This window comes from Diorhabda sublineata, chromosome 5 (assembly GCF_026230105.1).
Source record: "Diorhabda sublineata isolate icDioSubl1.1 chromosome 5, icDioSubl1.1, whole genome shotgun sequence".
NCBI classification, from domain to species: Eukaryota; Metazoa; Arthropoda; class Insecta; order Coleoptera; family Chrysomelidae; genus Diorhabda; species Diorhabda sublineata.
In genome coordinates this window covers 11,310,220-11,332,523 of record NC_079478.1, presented here as the reverse complement: position 1 = coordinate 11,332,523, position 22,304 = coordinate 11,310,220, and the positions used below count along the sequence as shown (strand labels likewise).

Genomic DNA, 22,304 nt, shown 5'->3' with positions numbered 1-22,304 from the left:
TTTTCATTTTTACTGATGAGTTTTACTAAAAACTCAATAAGGGCTACCATTTTTATGCTTACCAGTTGGCGCGACTGGTGAATAAGATCTTGAATTATAGCTGTCAAAATGTTTCATTATATATTGTCCAGTAACAAATTCTAACGGGATAGCCCTCATTTCCTGTAAGATATACTCTTCCTGGTAATATAGAAAAATGCAAAATTGAACTTAAATAGTTATAGCCATCATGAGCATTATTTCGGTGATCAATAGGAAGATTTAACTAGATTTGAATTTTTGGAACTGTTGGTGATATTCATACTGAACACAAGGTTTACACTACTACAACATTTTTTTTCTTTATTAAACCTATAAAGGTTCATTAACTTATCCTACTTTTTTTTCATATCTTTTGAGTACAGATACATCCTCAATAAAAATCTTCTCTTTATTATCTTTTGATATTAAGTGGGAAGTGAATTAAACAGTGAAAATATACTTGTACGTAGCAGTTTTTTTCCCAGTAACCCAACATTGTCAAAGCTCCATTGCATTCCGAAAATTCACAACCCTGGAAAAGCAACATTCAGTGAAAAATTCTCTAAAATTTATTAACAAAGTGAAGAATCCTAAAATGGGAGACGAGGAAATTTAAATCTCTCTCCATGTAAGTTGATTATTATTTCCCAGTGTGTCGATCCTGCAGAGCTGATGTAATCTAAGAATATTTACAATTAATAAAAATATGTATGGATCAAAACTATTTCCAGTCCAAAAACGAATTTTATTAACAACACGAAGGAACATCTATGAATCTGAAAATGTATAGGATGTTCCAAAAGAAAAAAAGTGACTGAATATAGAAATGAAATAAGTTATAACATATTTTTGCTTTTTTTCTTACGAAAATGTTACTTTTATATTAGTACAATCAGTTTTCATTAAAATACTTTATTTAATTTATGGAGGTCATAGTACGTGGACCTTATTTCACCTGATGAATTGAAAAAAAATAGAAACAAAATGCAATACCAAAGAAGAATTAAAAATTCTGTAATAAAACTTTTTCAAAATGGGTTAGAATTAAATTACTTTACTATATGTTTCATGGAATATTAGGAAATAGTTAATTAAGTGAAAACCCAATAAAGGGTAGAAAAGGTGATATGACAAATGAAATTTCCATCCCTAATCAATACATACTAGATCATAAGTAAACTTAAGCATATATTAACAAATAAAATTACTACAACGTAAATCCTACAGTGAAGGAAAAGTTTAGTGCTTAAATAAATTTGAAATCGCGATCTTTGTATGCTACTTCACCTCTTCTGTATCTTGCTTCTTGTGCATTTTTGCTAGTATACATTGCATAAAAAAGACCTGCCATTGGTATCACCATGAAAAATAATCCAGTAACTGCGTTTTTCCCAGATGGTTTAAAATATTCAAAGCCACTTACTTGTAAAGCTTGGTATTTTAAAAATGCAGGATCAAACTGAAAATTATATATACTAAATAGTGTATGAAAAATAATAGAAAAATATTCAACAAGTTAGCTCATCCAATTACAAATACAAGACTGTTCAATAATATAAAATTGACTGATTGGATGACATAACAGTGTCATTTCATATACTTAAATACACTTACAACTGTCCCACCTTCCCCTTTTGCTTGTATAAAAGGATTGGATTTCAATTTTAAAAATTGTTGTCTCAATTCGTTTCGTCTAAGAGCCCTTTGTTCGGCTATTTGACGCTCCGAAGGAGATAAATCGAAACCAGAAGACATATTGGTTTCAATAAGTTAACCTAAAAACTATTTAGCTTGACAAATCTGATCTGCTTCTCACATGTTAGCTGTCATTTTATGCATAGTTGCCGTTTTGTAAATTGGAGTGATCGACAATAATACCCCCTTTTCTTCAGGCAACCAATATTACAGAATTGAAAAAGTGAAGTAATTATTTAATAGAACTAACAAATAAGACGAATGAACTTCCAATCTGTAGTTAACATTTTTCTGACATTCACCGCATTCATAATTAAAAGTGAAAGCATCGTCAGAAGGTATAATAATATGTATTAACCTTTAACATTTCTGTGCAAATTTTGAAACCAAATTTTCATTCCCAAATACATAATGTGTTTCCGTATTTGTACATTTGAAATTTCAGACTCTAATTACACGAAAAGCGTGAGATTCCATGTTAAATTGATAAATATGAGTAATTCTAGTGTAAAATTTTAGTAAATAACCAAAAATTGTACATAATGATTGAAAACATTTCGGATGTCAGCTCTTTTTCGTTTTATTATGGCCTTTTCTGTGAAAATTTACCATGGTGATGGTAATATTTGTTAACAACATCAGAAAAGAAGAGATTTCTGTGAAGAAAAAATTCTTCAACTTTAAAAAAAATGGTAATTTGATGGGTACTTTTTCGATATTAAGTCAAAATAAGGTGAAAAAATTAATATTTCAAATTCAATATTTCAGTGTATATGGGACATAATTTGAGTTTTCACTAAATTTCAAGAAAAAAACATGTTTTTTGTAAAAGATAAAAATAATAATAAAAATTGTGGATCTTTCAATTTTTCACATAAATTTTTAGGTTATGTGAGAGCAAAAGTTGAAGATATATATATTATCTACAGCTTTGCTATTTGGCTTTTTTCCATAGAAGTTGTAGTTTTGCCGGAAATCGAGATAAACTGTTTTTTACCCTCAAAAACTCACCCCCTTCCCCTTCTCGACGTCAAATCATCCTAAATTATTTTTCTTTTTCTTCTTATTCTTATTCCTCTCCTTTTCCTTTATTTTTTTATCATTTTTAAAGGCTTTTAAATCTGGTCTAGTACAACTGTGTCCAAACGGGAATTCTTTGATAAAGAACTTAATGTATTATTCATCAAAATTCATACAATTGCACTTAGAACAGTACACTTTCCAAATGATATACATATACCATGAGTTATAGAAACAGATTCAGCAATCGATCGATGGTTCTAATCGCGAATTCTCTTTTCTGTCTTTTATCGATTAAAAATGAGTACTTCGAAGCGGTAATTTGAGTTTTGAAAATAATAAAAAAAGGATCATGTTTTGATGAGTCGAGACACTTTTTGGTGATTGATTCAATATATACCCAAACACAAACAATATTTTTTTAAGTTTTATCAACATTTTCCAGTCACCATACTGGTGAGGGCGAGGCATATCTCTCACTACATTTTCCTTACATTTGAATGTATTATACCATTCATATTTACATATAAGTTCAGTTATGTTCCATTTAGTGAACGTATGATGAATAAATTCCAGAGTGTTGAATGTTAATATGTAGGATAGAAACTTTTGAGTGAATTAGAAACTTTTTATCCGGAACATATTAAATGGCAGGTATTGAGATTCATTCATTTTATATATGGCTCATATTATTGTTCTTCTTCTTCTTTCTCTTTTCTTAAGACTTAGTCAGGTCAGCTGGAAGGTCTCCTTGAAGTTGGTTTCATCCTTTGTCCAATTAGCCCATCAATCTTCCATTATTCTGTCGACGTGGTCTCTCCAATATCGTCGTCTCGATCTCGTGAATCGTACTATATCCTGAATGTTCAGATCTTCTCTTACAGCTTTGCTTCTCATTTCATCTCTGCTACTCTAATCATGTTCTTTGTTTTTGGTGTGTCCGCTCGAGTTTCTCCTTAATATGTAAATAAAAGCCTTACGATTGTTTTTAATATGCGGGCTTTACTGTCGGTGGACAAATATTTGTTTTTTCGTATAAGGTTCTCCAGACAGCAAGATATTCTTGAGGCCTTATTTACTTGGGTTCGTATCCATTGTTGTAAATTTTTGGCGTTGGTGATCTCGACTCCTAAGTATGTACATTACAAACACTGGTAAATGGGGTTGTCGTCTACAGTTAGTTTACATTTTGTAGGCTCTATTGCTATTACTATTGATTATGTTTTTTTTATTATTCCTATTATTGTTGTTTATGTGAAATGAATATTTGTATTGATGAAAATAAAATTTTCCTGAAAAAGTATTTTAAAAAGAAATTAAATTGCTTATTTTTTGTTTTTCAGATGTTTTTGGCCATGTTTTAAATTGTATTTTTCACATAAACAAATTTTTTTATCAATTTTTCCAAAAAAATTGTGCGTTAAAAGGGTCGTGTACAAACATTTTATACATGTTTATATTTAGATGTGGAATAAAGTATTTACCAAAAACAATTAAAAAAATTAGTTATACTTTGTATTCTCAGGATCGAAATACTTTAGATGTGAACATTTAGGTTTGAGTTTATCAGTCCCTCTATGAACTGGGGTATAAGCGCGTGAGTTCGGGAGAAAATCTGAGAATTCATCTCCCGCTTTTCATGTCAGTCTGATGCTGAATTTTCCCCGTAACGGATATACACCGGGAAACCGGAAAATTCGTTCGGAAATTTGCGTGGTGCGATCTTTTTCATGTGATTAATTTTCGGATACATTGTTGAGACGTTCTTGGATTGAAATCTTTGCATCAGACGAGGTTTGTGTTAAATAAATGATGGATCTTGAACAAACAGGAAATAGATTGGGGCAATATGAATAGTAACTGAATTTGATAGCAAAAACTCATTTTATCTCTCAAAAACATATGTTTTTATTTGTGTTATACTATATAAATCAGTTACTAAATATTGTAACTTTTTTCGTATTTATTTACACTCTTTTTATTCGTAGGGTGAATTGATAAACCCTGTCTCTAACGTTCTCAATTTATATACACACTATACAATACACTTAACTTACAATAATTTACTTATAAATATCACTTTCTGCGATTATTTTTACCAATATGTTCTATTTACTATGACTATTTATTTAAAACTAACTAATTGCGTTTACAAGAAACAAAAGAGATAGACTTGTCTAGAAATAATTTAGAAAAAATACTGTAAATAAACCGCTCGCTTCAATAAAACTTTCTAAAAAGAAACATCAAAAGCGCTTCCGCCAATTATAAAAATGTAAAATACGCGCGAATTAGTCGAATTTTAAAATTTCATTGTAGCTGGACAGGGCCGGCCTAAGGATCCATTTCGCGACCTTGTTCATAACAATATATTTGAGAAAATGAAGTTAGTATTAGAAGACGCTGGAATTTGAATTTTCTAAAATATATTTATCATAATGTTATCTCCTATAGTTTATAAAAGGAGATATGTTCAAATGTCTACTCGTTGGACCTATGGGAATGGTTAGTTTTTGAACAAAATTTTAAATAATTTTGCAATTCTTTTTTATCTTATTCGCAGAGACAGAAAATGTATTGAGTTTACTCTATCTATATCTATACATCCAACAGATAGAATTGTATTATTTCTAACTTTTTTAGTTAAAAACTTTCAGCGGTTCACTTATTTATTTCATTCACTACCAACGTCGGACAGTTCTATTTCATTAATTCCAAACAATTTTCCTCCAATGTAATTTTAGTTCTACGCCATATTATCTTGATTACTTTTATTTATATCATTGAAAGAAACGACATTATTGCATTTATTCCTCAAAAAAATAAACTGTTGTATACACAATTCTATACTTATAAAGTATCTAGATGCTTTTTTTGTCGACGAGGCCATTTTCAATATTAATTTAGTGTTTAGTGACCTTATCAATTTTGATGAGTGTAGTTGAACATTGTTTATAATTTCTTCTCGGAGGGAGTTATTTCTTATGTCTATAACACATTATCGAACATTTCTTGTACAGGGTGTTCCAAGTTATCTAAGAGAAGAGAAAATGTGTGAGATATTGCCTAACAGGCACATACTTTTTTTCGATTAAGTAATGTATAAATATCAAAACATTTTATGAATTTCAACTACAAAGCGTGTTGTGCATGTACGACACGCTCAAGATTTTCTTCTTCTAGATCATATAAATCCGTAGCTTATATTTGAGAAAGTCTTTAGGACAACCCCGAAAAAACTCCATTGATATTAGATCTGCCCAGCGGGGAGGCTACGTCATAGGTCCATCAATACCACACTGAGAGATTGTTGATCGAGATGCCACTCAATAATAACTACTTTATGAAGTATTTATAATTCTTGGTGTCATATACGCTGCGACCCAAAGAATCCATTGTGTCTAATCTATTGGTCTGGGTTGGCTTAATCTGCCAAATAATTTCAATATTCCTATTTCATACGCGTTTGGGTGTAATTCTTAATTGCCTTAGTCTCTCCCACTTCGAGGGAAAGTGGGAGAGAATTTCGTTCTTGCATCCTCTGCTAAACCTTGTTACATTCCTTCCAGTATTTTCTCTATTTTCTCTTTCAATTATCTTCACTACAATATATTCAGGAATCCGTTTAAGGGTTACTTTATTCTTTTTTCTTTGCTCTTCTTACTTCTCCAGACCTTCCAAAACCATCTTAAATCTTATGCCATTGGAGAACAGAGCTCTGAAGGCTGCGTTGCTTTTAGATAAGATGATAATTTCTTGTTAATGCTTCCTTTCTAAGTTGAACTGAACACATATGAAAATTGCATTTTTTTTTGTAATATACTTCGGGTCCGTATACCCCTATTACACTTTACTGTTTTGGAGTGATCCGTGTACCAATTGTATTTATGTTCATACCTAAAATGGTATTTTGACGCAACTCACTTTTACTGCTTAGTTTTTGGGGTTAATTTTTCTTTAAAGAGTATGAAAAGTCCGCCTTGTAGCCAAAGTATTGCTTCTGAGTTATGAGTTTGTGTACAAGAAAACGGAAATTCATTACTCCGGTAAACGTACCCTCATAACTCACACCAGTCGTTTGTACCACAAACTGTTTGAAAACAAACACCATTATTATTTTAGTGGCTTTCATCACTTCAAAATCTTTTAATTAAAAGCGGCAGGGTTATCGGCACTCATAACATCAATTAGATAGATGGCATAGAATTTCTGTTAGAAATAAATAGTTCTTAGTCTGGATTAAATGAATTTAAAAGGGTGGTATTTTTGTCTCGTTATAATCCTCTATATGGCGCATATGCTTTTTCCCATTTCTTCAGCTATTTTTCTAAAGAAAGTATTGGGATTAACAGAAGCATATTCAAGTACATTCATTTATCATAATTTTTCACAAGATTTCGGTGTGGTGCGGGATTTTTGTCTGGAAATGCACTGATGTACGATTTCCGTTCCAATCTAAAAAAATTTTAATTTAAACGGAACGTTTGCTGAAGATTTTCGTTACATTTACCATTAATCTGCTACATGACGTTTCAACTGAATGTAAACAACATTGTAGGTATTCGTATCAAAATTAATTACTTTTTAATTGAATGGATAGTGGATACCACAGACAAAAGTGCAAATTATTAATGTTTCTTATCATCAATTTTTTGATACATAAAACATGGGTTAATGAAATTTTTATTTATTTCTAAGAGTAAATGGAATTGCTTGATATTTTGAATCACAACAAACATGCTCCCAGAACAGATTATCTTCCCAAAGACAGAAATGTCGCGCTGGAATTTTTGTGATCTGCTATTCAAGCATACATACCACAATAGACAATACATTGCAATCATTAACTTATAAATTGTGTTTACCAAGCTCTTTATTTCTTGGCTAGGGAGGCTAAGAAGAATAGATTTTATTGTTTTTTTTTGAATTTTCTCAATGGGATTTGATTTTTGATTAAAAATTTTGGAATTATTCATGACATCCTGGACTAATAGTTTTGAACCCTCTTTTTTTAAATATTACATTGATAAGCATATCTTATATTCAGACTATGAGTTTAAATATTCAGTCTACATTTTTTTTTGAAACACCATAAACAAATTTGAAAATAATACATTTGTCATATCTAAAGCTTTAGATTCTTTATACAGTAGTGGTAGTTTCTAAAGTGCATCACTCTCAATATTCCTTTGTGAACATGTTAAGTTTCTTTAAATGAGTTTACTCCCTCCAAGTTAAAAGTGCATACAATTCTCGACTTTCCACGAGAGCTAGGTAAAATATTTTTAATTGAGCAATGTCTAGAATTCTTTTGAGATATTTAAAGCTTAATAGTATTATTCTAATAGTATTTGTTACTGTTTTGGTGTAATCATTCCATCTCAGATGAGGATCAAAGTAAACTTCTAAGTATTTAATATTACCAAAAGTGTTGAAACTTGGAAGCGAAACCGTCATTATTAAGTATTGTATGTCATAACTTATGCAAAATTTGCCGCACGGGCCACAGACAAGTATAATTTATTCAGTCAGCTATGATCATTACCACAATCTGACTCTTATGGTTTATCTATGGTAATAGCTATAAATATTAAGATACAAGAACACAGAAAGAACTTTATTCAGAAAAGTTGATTGTTATTCATAACAATTCTATGAAAATTTTAAATTTCATTGTCACAAGTTGACTCTTATGGTTTATCTACGACTAGAACCATAAATATCAAGATAAGATTACACAGAATGAACTTCATTCACAAATGTTCATAGCTACCTATAAAAATTTTACAAAATTTTAGTTATAATTACTAATTATGAATATGATTAACTGTAAAGTTTCATGTAGGTAGTATATAATCGCTTCTTCATTCCTGTTATGTTACTGGATTTCCTCAGTGTTTGCAGCTGATCTATTAATCAGAATGTGGGTTAATTTCAGCTACCAGAAATATTCGTCTTCTATTTCATATGCTCCCAACTTTTGCTTGGTAAATATTTTCTTCCGTTCTTTCTTAACTCAGGGCTTTACAGAGGTTGAACAATCTTTGTTCTAACACTAATGAGAAGGATGTGGATAACGACCGGAGCAAAGGAGTCAATCCTGGTATGATTATATATATCTAATTCTCTAGATAATGCTGTAGAAATACGAGGATGTATTGATATCTAGTTAATCTAGGACAGTTCCATGCATAAACAAGATATTGCGTTACCATAGCAACGAACAATAACTTATTAGAAGTGTCAGTGTAAAGCTTGACGTCAAAAAAGTGAATCAGAGTTACGCAATGAAATAAAAGAAAAAAGATGTCCACTGAAATTGTAAAAATCGAAAAATTGGAGAATAGAACCTGTATTTAAAAGGGTTAAGAGGTAAGCAGATTTACGAAGATTTGCTTAGTACCCTCAGTGAAAGAGGTAAATTTTGCTTGATTTGAAAACGATGTAGACTCCTTAAACCAAATTGTTACTCTGGATCGAATGGCGACACTCTGGTTTTCCAAGACCTAAGAAGTTTCGTGTTCAAAAATCTGCTGGAAAAATTCTTGCTTAAGTTTTTTGGGATTGCCATGGAGTAATCATGATTGATTTTCTGGAGATTACTATTAGACATTACTGACCACTCTACGGGAAAAAATTAAAGAGAAAAGACGCGGAAAGCTATCCAAAGGTGTTATATTTTTGCAGGACAACGCCCCTGCACCCAAATCTCTTGTTGCCATGCAGAAAATTCGTAATTTAGGGTTTGATTTTCTAGAACAACCCCCTGATACACCAGATTTGGCACCGTCCGTCTATCATCTCTTTTCTTAACTGAAAAAAAGTTTAAAACGTCGTAAATTTTCTTCCGACGAGGAGTTAATAAAAGCTGTGGAGGTCTGGTTTGAAGAGCAAGAAGAAACATTTTTTTTTGAAAGGTCTAGAGACGATGCAGGTTCGCTGTAATAAATGTATCCAATTAAGAGGAGAATATGTTGAGTAATAAAATATTTGGAGATTGAAAGTTTGTTTGATTCTATAGTAGGCTAAGAATTTTTCAATATATCCTCCCCCCCTATATATATTTTTCTTATCTAAGCTTAACTTATTGAATTATTATTTATTTTTTTATCGCATATCAATTATAGTATGGACCTGTGGTAATTAATTGGTTGGACAATAAATTTATTTTTATTACGAATCACTCTAATAATCGACACATAAATTTTTTGTCTACATTTCCTATTGGTAGTTCCCAATTTATCACTGTCTTTACTTAATTCATTCTCTAATGTAATTTCTTTTAAATCGAGATTGTTTTGTTGTGACAAATCTCATTTTTCTTCCTTCTCACGTCCACCACGTATCAACTTAATTAATTGCATTATATAGAAATTAAAGACAATAATCACAACAACACCAATAAAATGATTATTTAACTTTATTTATTTGTGGTAACATCGACAGTTATAGACCAAATTAGTTATGTTTTGCTACAAAAGTAATGGGAGCCTTTCCCTAATTGAGTTGAATTCGTTTGTTTTCAATTCACAAAGCTATGCTTGGAATAGTGAATTTCAAATCTCTAATTAATGTCGTGAAGGAAGCAAAAAGGAATCTTGTTACCTTAATTCCTTTGAACTCAAATAAGTTTCATAAAGTTTACTTAACTAAAAATATACATGCATTTGAATTAATAAGGTAATTCAAAGTTGTAAACTGATGTCAGGAGGCGATCACAAATTGAAAAATATAAGTTTTAACACGAAGACAATAATGAGTTGATCAGATGAGTCGAGTACTTGAAATACAAATTTATTTAAAATATGTATTAGAAAGAATCTATTTGGATCACAAAGAAAGACAGAAATGGTCGAAAGTGGGAACCAGCGGTACCCTAAACAACAGAAACCGCGAATTCTTTACTACTACACCGTTTATGTCAATATAGAAATAATCCAAATTGCGAATCGTCTATATAACTTATAACTCGATACGTGACTCCCACCATAGAATGAAACAATTCTACTGCCAAAGACTTTTTTTCCCACTAGACGGCTCCATTCCTCTAAACTCAAGAGAAAACTTCGTTATCCCCCGCTTAGGAAGATCTTTCATAAAATTACCTCGACTTTCTCGTCAATTCCCCCATCTACATTTGGTGAAGCCCGCTCCCAAATCCTACCTTGCCAATCGTCGGTTCTGCTGTTTTCCTGTAACCTGGTGAACTCTTTTATAAGCCAAATGGCTAATGATAGGAAATAATCCACTCTCAGTTTTACCCAAATTTACTTAAAATAAGGAACAAAAACTATTACACTCTCCAAAAAGCTGTTTAGTTCACTGAGTTATATTTTTGCAATTATACCACACTTCCTCCTTCCTGCAGAGGAGCTATTCCTATATCAGGACCTACTCCAACAAATCTCTTTCCTTTCAAAAATCCTCCTTTTCCTACCAAACAACCAACAAATATCTCTCTCTCTATATATCGGCAAATTAACTATAATGACAAATTGTACAAAATATTATTACGCTCAATTTTTTAAATTCACCACAGTTGCAACTTGAAATAGTCGTTACTTCATGACGAAATATTTCTTTAAAAATCGTTACCTTTTGCGATTTAAGCATGCTCCAAATAAATTCTCATATCTCTGTTCCTATTCCAATGTTTTGTATGCATTTTGAAAAACCAATTTACATACGTGTCAAATAAATTTGGCAATAGCTTTGTTCGATAAGAGAAATATTCAAATTCAGTTGTGCGTCTCTTACAAGCAATATAACTTAGTCAAGCTGAAATGTACCGAAAAAATGTAGTATAAGAGCTTCTAAAGTATTGTTTGGTACCTAGGGACTATACTTTCACTAAATATCTGGAATTTTTTCTGCGTAAGAGGTGTACATTCGAAAATTCTTATTGCTAGTTATTTTTCACATTTTTTTTATTGAGTGAGTTCAAGCTGAAATAATTATACGAGATATTTTATACAGGGTATAATCTATTCTATATTCGACCGATAACGTTCTATCAATTAATGACTCATTTTGATATAGGAATATGAACCCTTACGGGACCTACTTGCTGAGATATAGAGTGTTAAAAATTTTAAAATCAAAAATTTTCCATAAATCAAGAACGCCTTTGAATGTTTCTTTTAAATTTGGTGACCAGTATGCTCCTTAATAAAGTAATATTTTGACATAAACAAACTTTGGAAAAATTTAACCAGTGGCACACTGTCAGGGTTATTATTTAAGTTAAAAAACTAATAACCTTTTATGGAGCCAAAATGAACGCTGTAGCAATTTGCTCTAAACAAATATCTGCAAGCACGTAAGTAATTTACAAATTAATTAATTATTCATTTAATTTCGAATGATGATTATGCGTAAGTAGTTCAAAACTTATAAAAATTATTTATAATCTAAATTTCAAACAAAAGTTTATTACAATAATAAAAAAATTGGCAATGAGAATAGAAATAATAATAGCAAAAATTTAATTTAAACAACGCTGTATTACAACAAAAACAAAATTTACAAAGTTACACAGTAGTTGCTCAAACTGTTCGCCGCTTACTTCATTACACTTATTACACCGTTTTGTCATTGAAAAACGTGTCTTTGGGTATAAATCTGGATGGGATTGAATAATTTTTACCGAAGCTTGAATTGTAGCAATTAGATCTTGTTCAGATTCGATGATTGTTTCGCACACTTATTTAGAGGCAACACCGTTCATTTTAGCTCCATAAAAGTTTATTTAGTGTTCTAACTAAAAATAATTAGGCAATTTAAAACAAAGTTAAAAAATGAATTCGCTCCAGTGGCGTAAAAAATAGGGGGATAAAAGTGACAACTAACCCAAAGTTTGTTTATATCAAAAGATTTCTTTATTAAGGAGCATATTGGCCACCAAATTTGAAAGAAAAATTCAAAGGCGCTCTTGATTCATGGCAAGTTTTTGATTTTGATTCAAAATCTATATCTAAGCAACTAGGCTCCGTAAAAATTCTTATTCCTATATAAAAATGAATCATTTATTAAGATCTTTCTGTGATAGAGCGTTGTCGGTCGAATAGTTACCCTCTATTATCAAACCCAGAAGAAATAATTCATTCATAATTTTGATAATGTGAGAGATTTACATTGAAAATAATGTAGGTACAAATGTATAAGGATAAATTGATAATGTGTTTGGCATCCCCGTAGCTGAAACTTATGTACAATCCCAGGTATGGAAAAAACGGGGTTGACGTTATATGCTTGTGGCAACTCATTCCAAAAAACTTCATCTTCCTGGAATAACTGCGAAAAAGTCCGATGAAGTTGGTGCTAATTGAACAGTCCTTACTGATCGTATTCTACACATGTTCGATGTGATTTAATTCTGTGACCATGGCGACTAGGACAAAACATTAATGATTTATAAATTACATTGACATAAGGCAGTGAAGACGTTTTGACGACTATTTTCAATGCAAACAAATAAATTATTCTGTGGTATTCAAAATACTATTCATATGCGGGTGCTTATTATTCAGGCTAATTTTTATTTTGAAAAGCATCATAATATTAAACGTAAATTCCTAATTAGCATAAGTAAAAACATACCAACTTTGTATGAATCAATTCAAATAGATATTAAAGACTAATCAAAATGCAGTATTACTAGAAAATACTGTTTTATTTACACATTTTTTTCTTTCCAGATAATAACATTGGGAGGTCCGTTACATCTTTTTAAATGGTTATCCATGTTTAAAGTGAAGTTGAGATTTTCTTCGGTTGAGTATCTTTAAAGCATTCCAATCAAATACATAATACGAAGTAATGCCCCCGATTTCTTTTCGACGCGGTGTTTTCTGTTGGTAATAGTGTTCAAAATAACATGTTTCCGAGTTTTAATCCCATTTTGGGAACGGGTATTGAAACTACATCTACAGTTCCAACCCTTCGATGCGACAGTTCGACGGGAAGTGTAAGTGGTGGATTGAAGTGCGGTTGGTTATTGCAGAAATTTTTTGATGGATTGGTTCCTGTGACAAGATTATGGGGTGTTATGACTGCTATCGGTAGGTTTTTTGTTATTTTTTTTACAAATTTCGATTATCGAATATTGCTATGAAAGTACAAGAACAATTAGCTACTATTAAGAAAATCTAACTTCAAAAACATTTGATTTAGAGCTTTGGGAAATTTAGGGATATATTTACAGTTTTTTCTTACATTTTCAACACAAATTATACATTGTATCATGTCAATGTATTAAAGTATTTCGGTCATTTATGCTGAATTAAATTAACTTTACTGTACATGTCAAGAAGAGATTTCCGGAGTAACTTGAAATGCAAAATCCTAATCAAAAATTGAGTGTAGAGGTTATGTAATTGGTAGATAAATATAGTCAATAAATACCAAACACTCCCATTATTTAATTCGAGGTTAGGTAAGTTGAGATGATCCAAGAACACACTCTATGAAGAAATTTCGGATATTGCTTCAAGATGAATTCAGCTTAAACCAACATCTAGCTTCATTCAATCAAAAAAAATATTTATCAAGAATTGTTTTGGAGTCAACATATCAAATGATACGCCGCTATGAAAATTCTTTAGGAAAAATATTAAGAAATTTGAGGAGAAATCTAGAAATACTGGTAAGAATTATTATTGATACTAATAGGTGACAGCAAAAATCGTTTTAACGCGACTTCAATTGTCATTCTAAGGCATATGAGTTTACAAAAACAAAAATGACATAAAAAACTCATTTTCCAAAGTACAGAATCAACTGTTCATTAAATATAACATTCTCTGTAATAGAATATATTCAGTACCCTTTGAAATGTTTTTGAATACAAATATGTGTCAAATAACAAAAATTCCTGGAAAGCCAACTTTGGTGGAAAGCTCGGGTTTACGTTGCAAATAAAGTCAAAGGTCAAAATTTGAGGTTTTTGGATTGGAAAACGGTAAGTTTTATCGAAAAAAAATCCCAAACTAAAGCTGTAGATCTGAAAATTCTCTACAAAAATTGTCTCTATGATTTTTTTCCTAAGAGATTTGAGTCTATTTTTTATATATTATACTATTCTGGAAACTTTTATTCAAAAGATAGATAGACTCTAACTGAATCCCCTGTACCCTTGTAAAAACTGGCCTTGTAAAATATCCGGCTATTCTATTGTCCTTAGGTTTTGTTCATATACCTGTTTCTTCTATTGCTAAAGGTTCAGTTCAAGTGAATATACGTACTTAATACAAGCGCCTACCATTTAGATTATTTGCGCTATTTTATAGCTCAAAAAAATTTATCAGCTTTGCTTCATTTGCCATAAACTTTCAACTGAAGCTAAAATAGTTGTGGTTGATCGTGGAATGCCAAATTTGATCTAGACAAGTGTCGCGAGAGGTGATGAGTTTACTGAGTATTCTTAACTATAAAAATAAGTCCACCTCGTACTAGAACGCGAGTAAGTGAATCAAATTTTTGATTAAAAAAATACTGTTTATTTTGTTGCCATGAGGCCAATGAAGAAAATGAGAAAAATAAATCACAGCATCTTCGAAAGAAAATTTGTAACGTGACTACACTAAAATTCAAAGAATTCTGTTGAAATTAGCTAAAGATCATTCTGATGATGTTTCAAAGGTTGTACCTGAAGCAGCAGGAAGAGGGAGGAGAAATCGAAGAAGACATGACTGTTGAAGTAGATTTTCAAGAATATGAATTAGATTAAAATATCCAAAGAAATCAAAAAAATATTTAACCCAATAATCAATAGCAATATCAATAATAAGGTAATATCTAGACCTTGACGGGTCAAGTTAAATTATTTTAAAAATTGACAGCTATGTGGCGTGGAAATGTGTGCACATCATCTATAATATGACTCATAGAATCGTGATATCTCAGAAATGGTAACTCTTATAATAAGACCATTTTTGTAGAGAATTTTTAGACGACCTACAACTTTCGTTTTAGGTTTTTTTTTGGTAAAACTTTCGAGAAAAATCTAGAAAACCGCAAATTTTGACCTTTGACGCCGAATAACTTTTGTAGCACACATAGGATCGATGGGGATTATTAAAATTTTATTTGTCATAGTAAACCACAATTGTCTACAAATATTTGGCTTTCCAAAAATTTTTATTTTAAATTATAAATTTAACGGACTAAACATAAAATACCATCCATAATTGATTATTTATGTAGCGTTTGAAAAAAGTTATAAGTTGTTCATTGAAAGGAGATTTCTACTGAAATATCTTTCAATATTGGAATATGATGAGGAAGCAGTATAATTTAACATCACAGTCATCATAAAAAGCAAATTATTGATTTGATAATTTTTGAATAAAATTTTGTTTCTATTACGTAAGTTACATGAAGAAAATTCTAGAAGGACATTTTTATAAAACGCAATTGTATTAAATATCGTAAACACTTTATCACCATTTATTTTATTATAAATATGACTTATTGTAAACAACTTGGTAATGTTCATAGTTAATTCGCTTGAGAGATTAATTGTAATCATTCAATAATGTAATTTCGGTATCAAATAAATTTTCTAAAAATAAAATTCGTAAGACATTTTTACGAAAATATGAAATGAAATCATTGCAATTTTTTACACACGTTAAATGACTCAATTATGAAATCCAATGAAGTAGATTCAAATATTGTAGTTTAATGTATTCTTAAGGGAACTTCAAAATATGAGAGAAATAATCATAGAAATTGAATATATTTTTTCTCTCTTAAGAAGAGTAATATCTGTATGGTGAATAGAAGATCCTTTTTGATACTGTATTGAAAAGCAAATATTGATGAAAAAATATTGATTCCCATATACTGGAAAGCTTGTTCATTGTGTTTCCAAACTACAACCCAATCATTAATTTTGTCAAAATGATGTAATTAGAGTATAAAAGTCGTTATGATTCACGGGAAATCAATAATTGAACACGCTGAAATACGAACCGATAGCAATTTTCATGTCAAATGAATCTCTTTCATTAATATTGATAAGGTTATATATTTCAACAACGATAAACTTCATCACTTCATCATTAATTAGATGATAAGAATCGTGATTGAAAAACAAGGTAAATTATTTTATTAAAAGTAAAGTGAAAAAGTAACATGAAATTCATGTCATAAAATTAATTCATGCATGAAAGCATTTCTAGGAGGCATTTATTTATTCTATTGTGAATTTTTTTTATATCATGAATAATATTAAAACGTTTCCTTTTAGCATATTCTCTTATTTTTGTAAACTCTGATAATTAAAGAAAACAATGACCACACCTTGATGTTCGATTTTGCTGGCTAGACTTTTTAGGATGAGGTGAAATCATAGTTTTCCAATGAATATTCTCAATCATAGAGCTATTATAGATGTTTACTAAACCGACTATAGTAGTAGACCGCTCAGTCGGAACAGACCTCTATTACAGCTTGTAAGGGTTGACACAACGAGGTCTTCTTGCAAGCCAATAGAGTGGAGTCCCTCTAGATTTAGTACCAACTATGCCCTTTTTTGTTTCTTCTGTTTATCAATGACATTACCTATCCAGACATCAGCGGTAAAATATGTTTCCTTCTGGACGATAATATTTCCTTTTGGGGCACTTCATAGGACCATATCTAGCGACCTGATCACCCTTAAATCATAGTACGATTCTAATCTTTTGTTTCTCAACGTTTCTTAAACTAAAGTTATGTCACATCACCATTGACGTCGTTGAATCTAAAAATTTTTAAGGCCTGTAGATAAATCTTTGAAATGGGAGTTACATATTACCGTTATATCTGAAAAATTTTTGTTCTGTCTGTTTTGCGCTAAGATCAGTTTCCAGGAAATTGAACTTATCAACCTCTATAACAGTATATAATGCTTCAAACTACAGAAGAGAGCTCTTAGATATTTACTCAGACTAAACAGTAGGGCGCTCTCTCAGATATCTACGCAAGATCTTGGATCAAGATCTTCATCTACCTACTTCACGTTCCGAATTAGGATTTTATTAGCAATTTACTGTATTGCCTCAATACTTTCTGTAGTTAATACAAATCAAGTCGATGAGATTCACCTATTTTCAGAGTTTTCAGGGTAATTATTTCTTCCTCGGTTTATTGGGAAATGGATATATTGAATTTTTTGTTGATAAATTTTTTTTTCAGCAATTTGGGATTTGCCAATCGGTCAATTGCTTTTCGTCATATATTTTTCTTTCTTCGTTAGTTACTTTTATTGTACATATATTCCCCACCAATATCTAAATGGACATAATTGGTTAATTTTCTACTTCAGTTAGTTTTCATTTAAAAGCAGAATTTGATCTTAAATGATTATTCTTTTACTATTTGATGCAGGTGATACAAGTTGAAGTGTTCAGTTGAAATAGTGGTGAAATTTTTATATTCACTGTGTTACAGCTACTAGACCAAAAGATTACCATTAAATCTAAAACAAAACCAATCAATACACTTGAAAAGTACCACCATAAAGACTTTTCTACTCACCTCCTCTTATATTTGGTATATACTCTAACATTGCTTTAACTATTCAGGGTGTTCCAAAATTATATTTACATTTTCAAAAATTCATAACTTCGAAAATAAACAAGATATTTATATTCTGTCTTTTGTACGCATTACTGCAACTAATAAAGTTTTTTTTTGTACACTTGCGCATCATTGGTGGCCCTAAGCACTTCATCAATCCATCAGTTGGGAAAAGTTTCGTTGAGGTGTTACCGAACTGCTGTCAACTAGTCTGATGGTGCACCATCCTGTTGGAAGTAAATAACCGGCTGTAATTCTTCCAACTGAGCAAAGTTTTGAAGCATATCCAGGTACATGCGGCCAGTAACTATGGTGTCTATGAAGAAGAAAGGACCAATGATTTATGTTTATAAAGTTTATGAAGAACCCTGTGAATTGTGGTTGTAGGCATTTGGAGTTGCCTTGAAGCTTGACGAAGTTTTCGGATTGTGCTGGAATGTTTGCCGTATTCGCTCCATATTTTTTGGACTTATGCTGGGTCGGCCGGCTCCAATTTTATGCAATACCGATCCGGTGCTCATGAAGCTTGTGTGCCATGTACGAATGGATGGTGGGTATCTTTGAAATTTTGCCGTGAAGTTCCGTTGAACCTGTGTATCTGATCTCGTTTCTATGAACCATGACAGACATTGAGCTTTATATTGTGGTGTCCACATCTTCACTTATAATTATGCGTGTTCAGCCTATTGGAAAAGAAACTTTATTAGTTTCAGTAATACATGCAAAAGAGTGAATATAAATATCTTGTTTATGTTGGAAGTTATGAATTTTTGAAGTTCTAAAGATAATTATGGAACTTTCTGTATAACTGTATATATTTGGTTTTGAATATTGACTCAATGTGAGGCAGTCAGGGAGTTTGAGGCTACACACTGACACGCAACTACAAAGTCTCCGGCTGTAGACTCTTCCACAAGATGCAGTATTTGGTCTCTGAAAGTATATAGTACTAACTAGCTTTTTATCAAAGTAAAACCTGATAATGACGGCTAAGGTGTGAAATGATATATAGAATTGTTAAAACATAAGAAGCTCAACCAACCCCATAGCTATATGGATTCTTTTTTATTATAAATAGTATGTGATGAAAATAGGCTAAAACAGCACGATTATCGTTAACAACATAAAAATTGCCATCAATTTAGAGGAAAATACAGTAAATCCTAGAAATGATAACAATTTTCATTTATTAAAAATAAAAAACATATGTGTGACGCCTTTTTCTACCTTTTGTGTTATGGTCGGGGCTATTGAAATTATCAAATCGAAGGAATGTTCTTTGCGTATGAAAATTCATTTCTTAGTGTCAATATGATGACCTAATCTTCATATTATTTTCACTATTTCAATGTCATCTAAATGAAATTGTTGGCAGAATTTTTATAAAATAAATTTCCTACAAAAAATTATTTTTGAGCCGCTTATGGTCTCATTTATCAATGTCAACTCAATGTAGCTTATCCAGCATTTTCGAATGGTTGTTTCGCCTTTCCTTTTGATTCAGCCTTTTGTTTTTATTATTATTGTGGCAAGGTTTTATGCTTTGATGTGTAACTCCGAAAATACAATCTGGAAAAACAGAAATTGTATGGGAATTCATAGACGTTGTAAGGAAAATGAACTTAATTGTTTCCCGTTTAGTGTTTAGCTACTTGTTTTTATGAGAACCGATGTTGTTTACATTTCCATAAAGAGAATATTTATGGAGAAGACAGTAAAAATTGAAAAAAAATAAGGATTTTGGGATTAAATCAAGAATATACTTTTGTCAAGATGTTGATTTTATTTCTCGTAACGATGCGATTCTCCATAAAAACCGTAGCTTGCAACGTTACATGGGTTGAAGAACAGTAATTTCCAGTTTATATTTAGATAATGATGGTTTTCAAATAGAAATGGTTTTATTTGTCTTAGTAGCGTTTTGTAGCGATAACAGTATCGATTGCGGCTGCTGTTACTGAAGTGACGTATCGGAAATTAATGATCTTATCTTGCGAAACTCTAGACGCAAATAACTACACTGATGGAAGTAAGTCATCTATACTTCTCATAAGGTGCGTTGGAGACCGAGTTTCTGAACTCCATGACAAAAAGCACTTTCCGGCAAGTGTTTTTCACAAATGTCGTTAATCTCATCATGATCTTTGCTCGAAGGTACATTAATTTTATGTGAAATGATAATGGTGATATTGAAATAACATTTCTTATACGAGGGTAGATGTAATTCTTTAACGGCTCTATCATATTACTAAGAATTATAAATTTGTCAAAACAATTCAGCGGTACACAAACAGACAACAAGTGAAAAAGTTTTAATTAGCGTTCGATATGACTAATAACAAGGCACAAAGTTTAACTTTGAATGTTACTGAAATTGATTCACAAAGAAATTCTTTATCGTGCCACTGTTATTATAATATATCGTAATCGATTTTATTCGTAGAAAATATAAATCTTAGCTTGGTTGAATTTCATATCAACATATGTCATATGTTTAGTTGGGATGGTAGGGACATCTACGAATTGTTTGGTTGCCGCTCACGCGGAGGCCTGATGCCCATTAGATTACTCTTTATCATAACTTCGTAAACTATTTAACGGTCATTTTATGAATTATTTTGAAGAATATCAAACCCAGAATATCGTGTTCAAATTTTTATGGGTGGTCTCCTAACTTTTCACGTTTTTCCGTCAAGGCAGGACACAGGTATAGCAAATGCTCGTTAATCTCTTCTTCTCTATTACACTCTTTGCAATAGTTATTCGGTGACACTCCACATTTTTAAAGTTTTGTGCCAACATTACAATGTCCAATGATCATTTCACAGGTTTTATGAGTGTTTCGTGAAACTTGTTATATTTATTTATTTTCCCTTTATTGATCGTACAGTCTCGTTCCTTTTTTGGCAAGGATATCAACTTACCACAGCCTTTCTACTTCCTACTGTCTACGTATCCAGCAGAGGCTAACTTTAGTGTCACGAATCCAGAGTGCCTCGCAACAGCTCATTGCTACTTTTGATTTCGTTGTTTCTGATGCTACTGTTTCAAAACTGCCTGGTTATCTGTCTAGATTATTGTATTCTACTTGATTCGTCACTTTTCCTTAACAGTCTAGCGATTTCCTCTAATTAGTAATTTTCCGCTTGAAAAATATTACATCCAGTTTTCAGGCTGTACGACTTCTATTCTGTTCAGTTCCTGTGGAAACAGACTAGCTCAGTCTTTTTTATACTGAGCCATCTCTTAAGATTGAGATTACTTCTTCTTTTATGATGGATTTCCATCTCTTTTCTCTCCTATAGGACTATTTATTTTTATCCTTTCCTTAAATTTCATTATACTCCAAAGGTTACTTCCTCTTAACAGAAAAGCACTTTTTAAGACTACAACTTTAATAAATAATTCTATAGGCTTTAGGCTTAGGATTGCTTCTAGAGTTGCTTGTTTGGTACTTCCCATGGCTTTGGTGATTCCCGATGCTGCTATTATCTGTACTATCCTGAGAATATTTTTTTGTTTCTTTTCACATATGCAATACATTTTAATAAAATATTCCAAATAATGTGGACATCATATTACATTTAAATCTCATATACATATTCGACACGTCTTATGACAAACAAAATAACCACGATAAAGACCAAATGAAGTATCGAAACGTTGGTAATTTTGAAAAACTCTTAGACAAACAAAATAGAAGACATAATATGCTCTAGCACTTTTAGTTTAGCTAATTTTTCATCAAGCTTAGCGACCAAATAGGCAGACACATTGTTGCGATAGAATAAAACACTTTATTGTTTTATATTAGGCATAACAACCTGTTAGTAATTAGTATATAATTTTCCATAGTTCTAAAATATAAATAAAGATTATACAGAAATTCGCAAACATTGTGGTCGTGACTCTATTGACCAAAAAATGATTTTTCCTTTTATATAGGTATGTTTGTTGATTGAAGTCTACTGTAATAAATGTTTTTGGAGTATAATGGTTTAAGT

At 31.2% G+C, this 22,304-nt stretch overlaps 2 protein-coding genes across 3 annotated transcripts in view; one reads left to right on the top strand and one right to left on the bottom strand.

The window, feature by feature from the left end:
* Window positions 1-1,196: 1,196 nt before the first annotated feature.
* LOC130444544 (uncharacterized) lies at window positions 1,197-1,844 on the bottom strand. Its single transcript, XM_056779739.1, has 2 exons — window positions 1,636-1,844; window positions 1,197-1,480 (listed from the first exon to the last, which is right to left on the bottom strand). Exons 1-2 carry the CDS (start codon window positions 1,774-1,776, stop codon window positions 1,268-1,270), a joined length of 354 nt encoding a protein of 117 aa, XP_056635717.1. The 5' UTR covers window positions 1,777-1,844; the 3' UTR covers window positions 1,197-1,267.
* An 11,593-nt stretch (window positions 1,845-13,437) lies between these two features.
* LOC130444154 (uncharacterized) overlaps window positions 13,438-22,304 on the top strand; it is a 336,958-nt gene continuing 328,091 nt past the window's right edge. For both annotated transcript variants that reach the window (XM_056779197.1, XM_056779196.1), the window contains exon 1: window positions 13,438-13,796. In XM_056779197.1, the coding sequence (XP_056635175.1) occupies window positions 13,613-13,796 (184 nt within the window). In that variant the 5' untranslated portion in view covers window positions 13,438-13,612. The remainder of the gene's footprint in view (window positions 13,797-22,304) is intronic.

Excerpts from the sequence above, each read along its gene's own strand:
- LOC130444544 (XM_056779739.1), bottom strand. The coding sequence starts at position 1,776 with ATGTCTTCTGGTTTCGATTTATCTCCTTCGGAGCGTCAAATAGCCGAA. Across the intron at positions 1,481-1,635 it reads AAGGGGAAGGTGGGACAGTT|TTTGATCCTGCATTTTTAAA; the intron begins GTAAGTGTATTT and ends TATAATTTTCAG.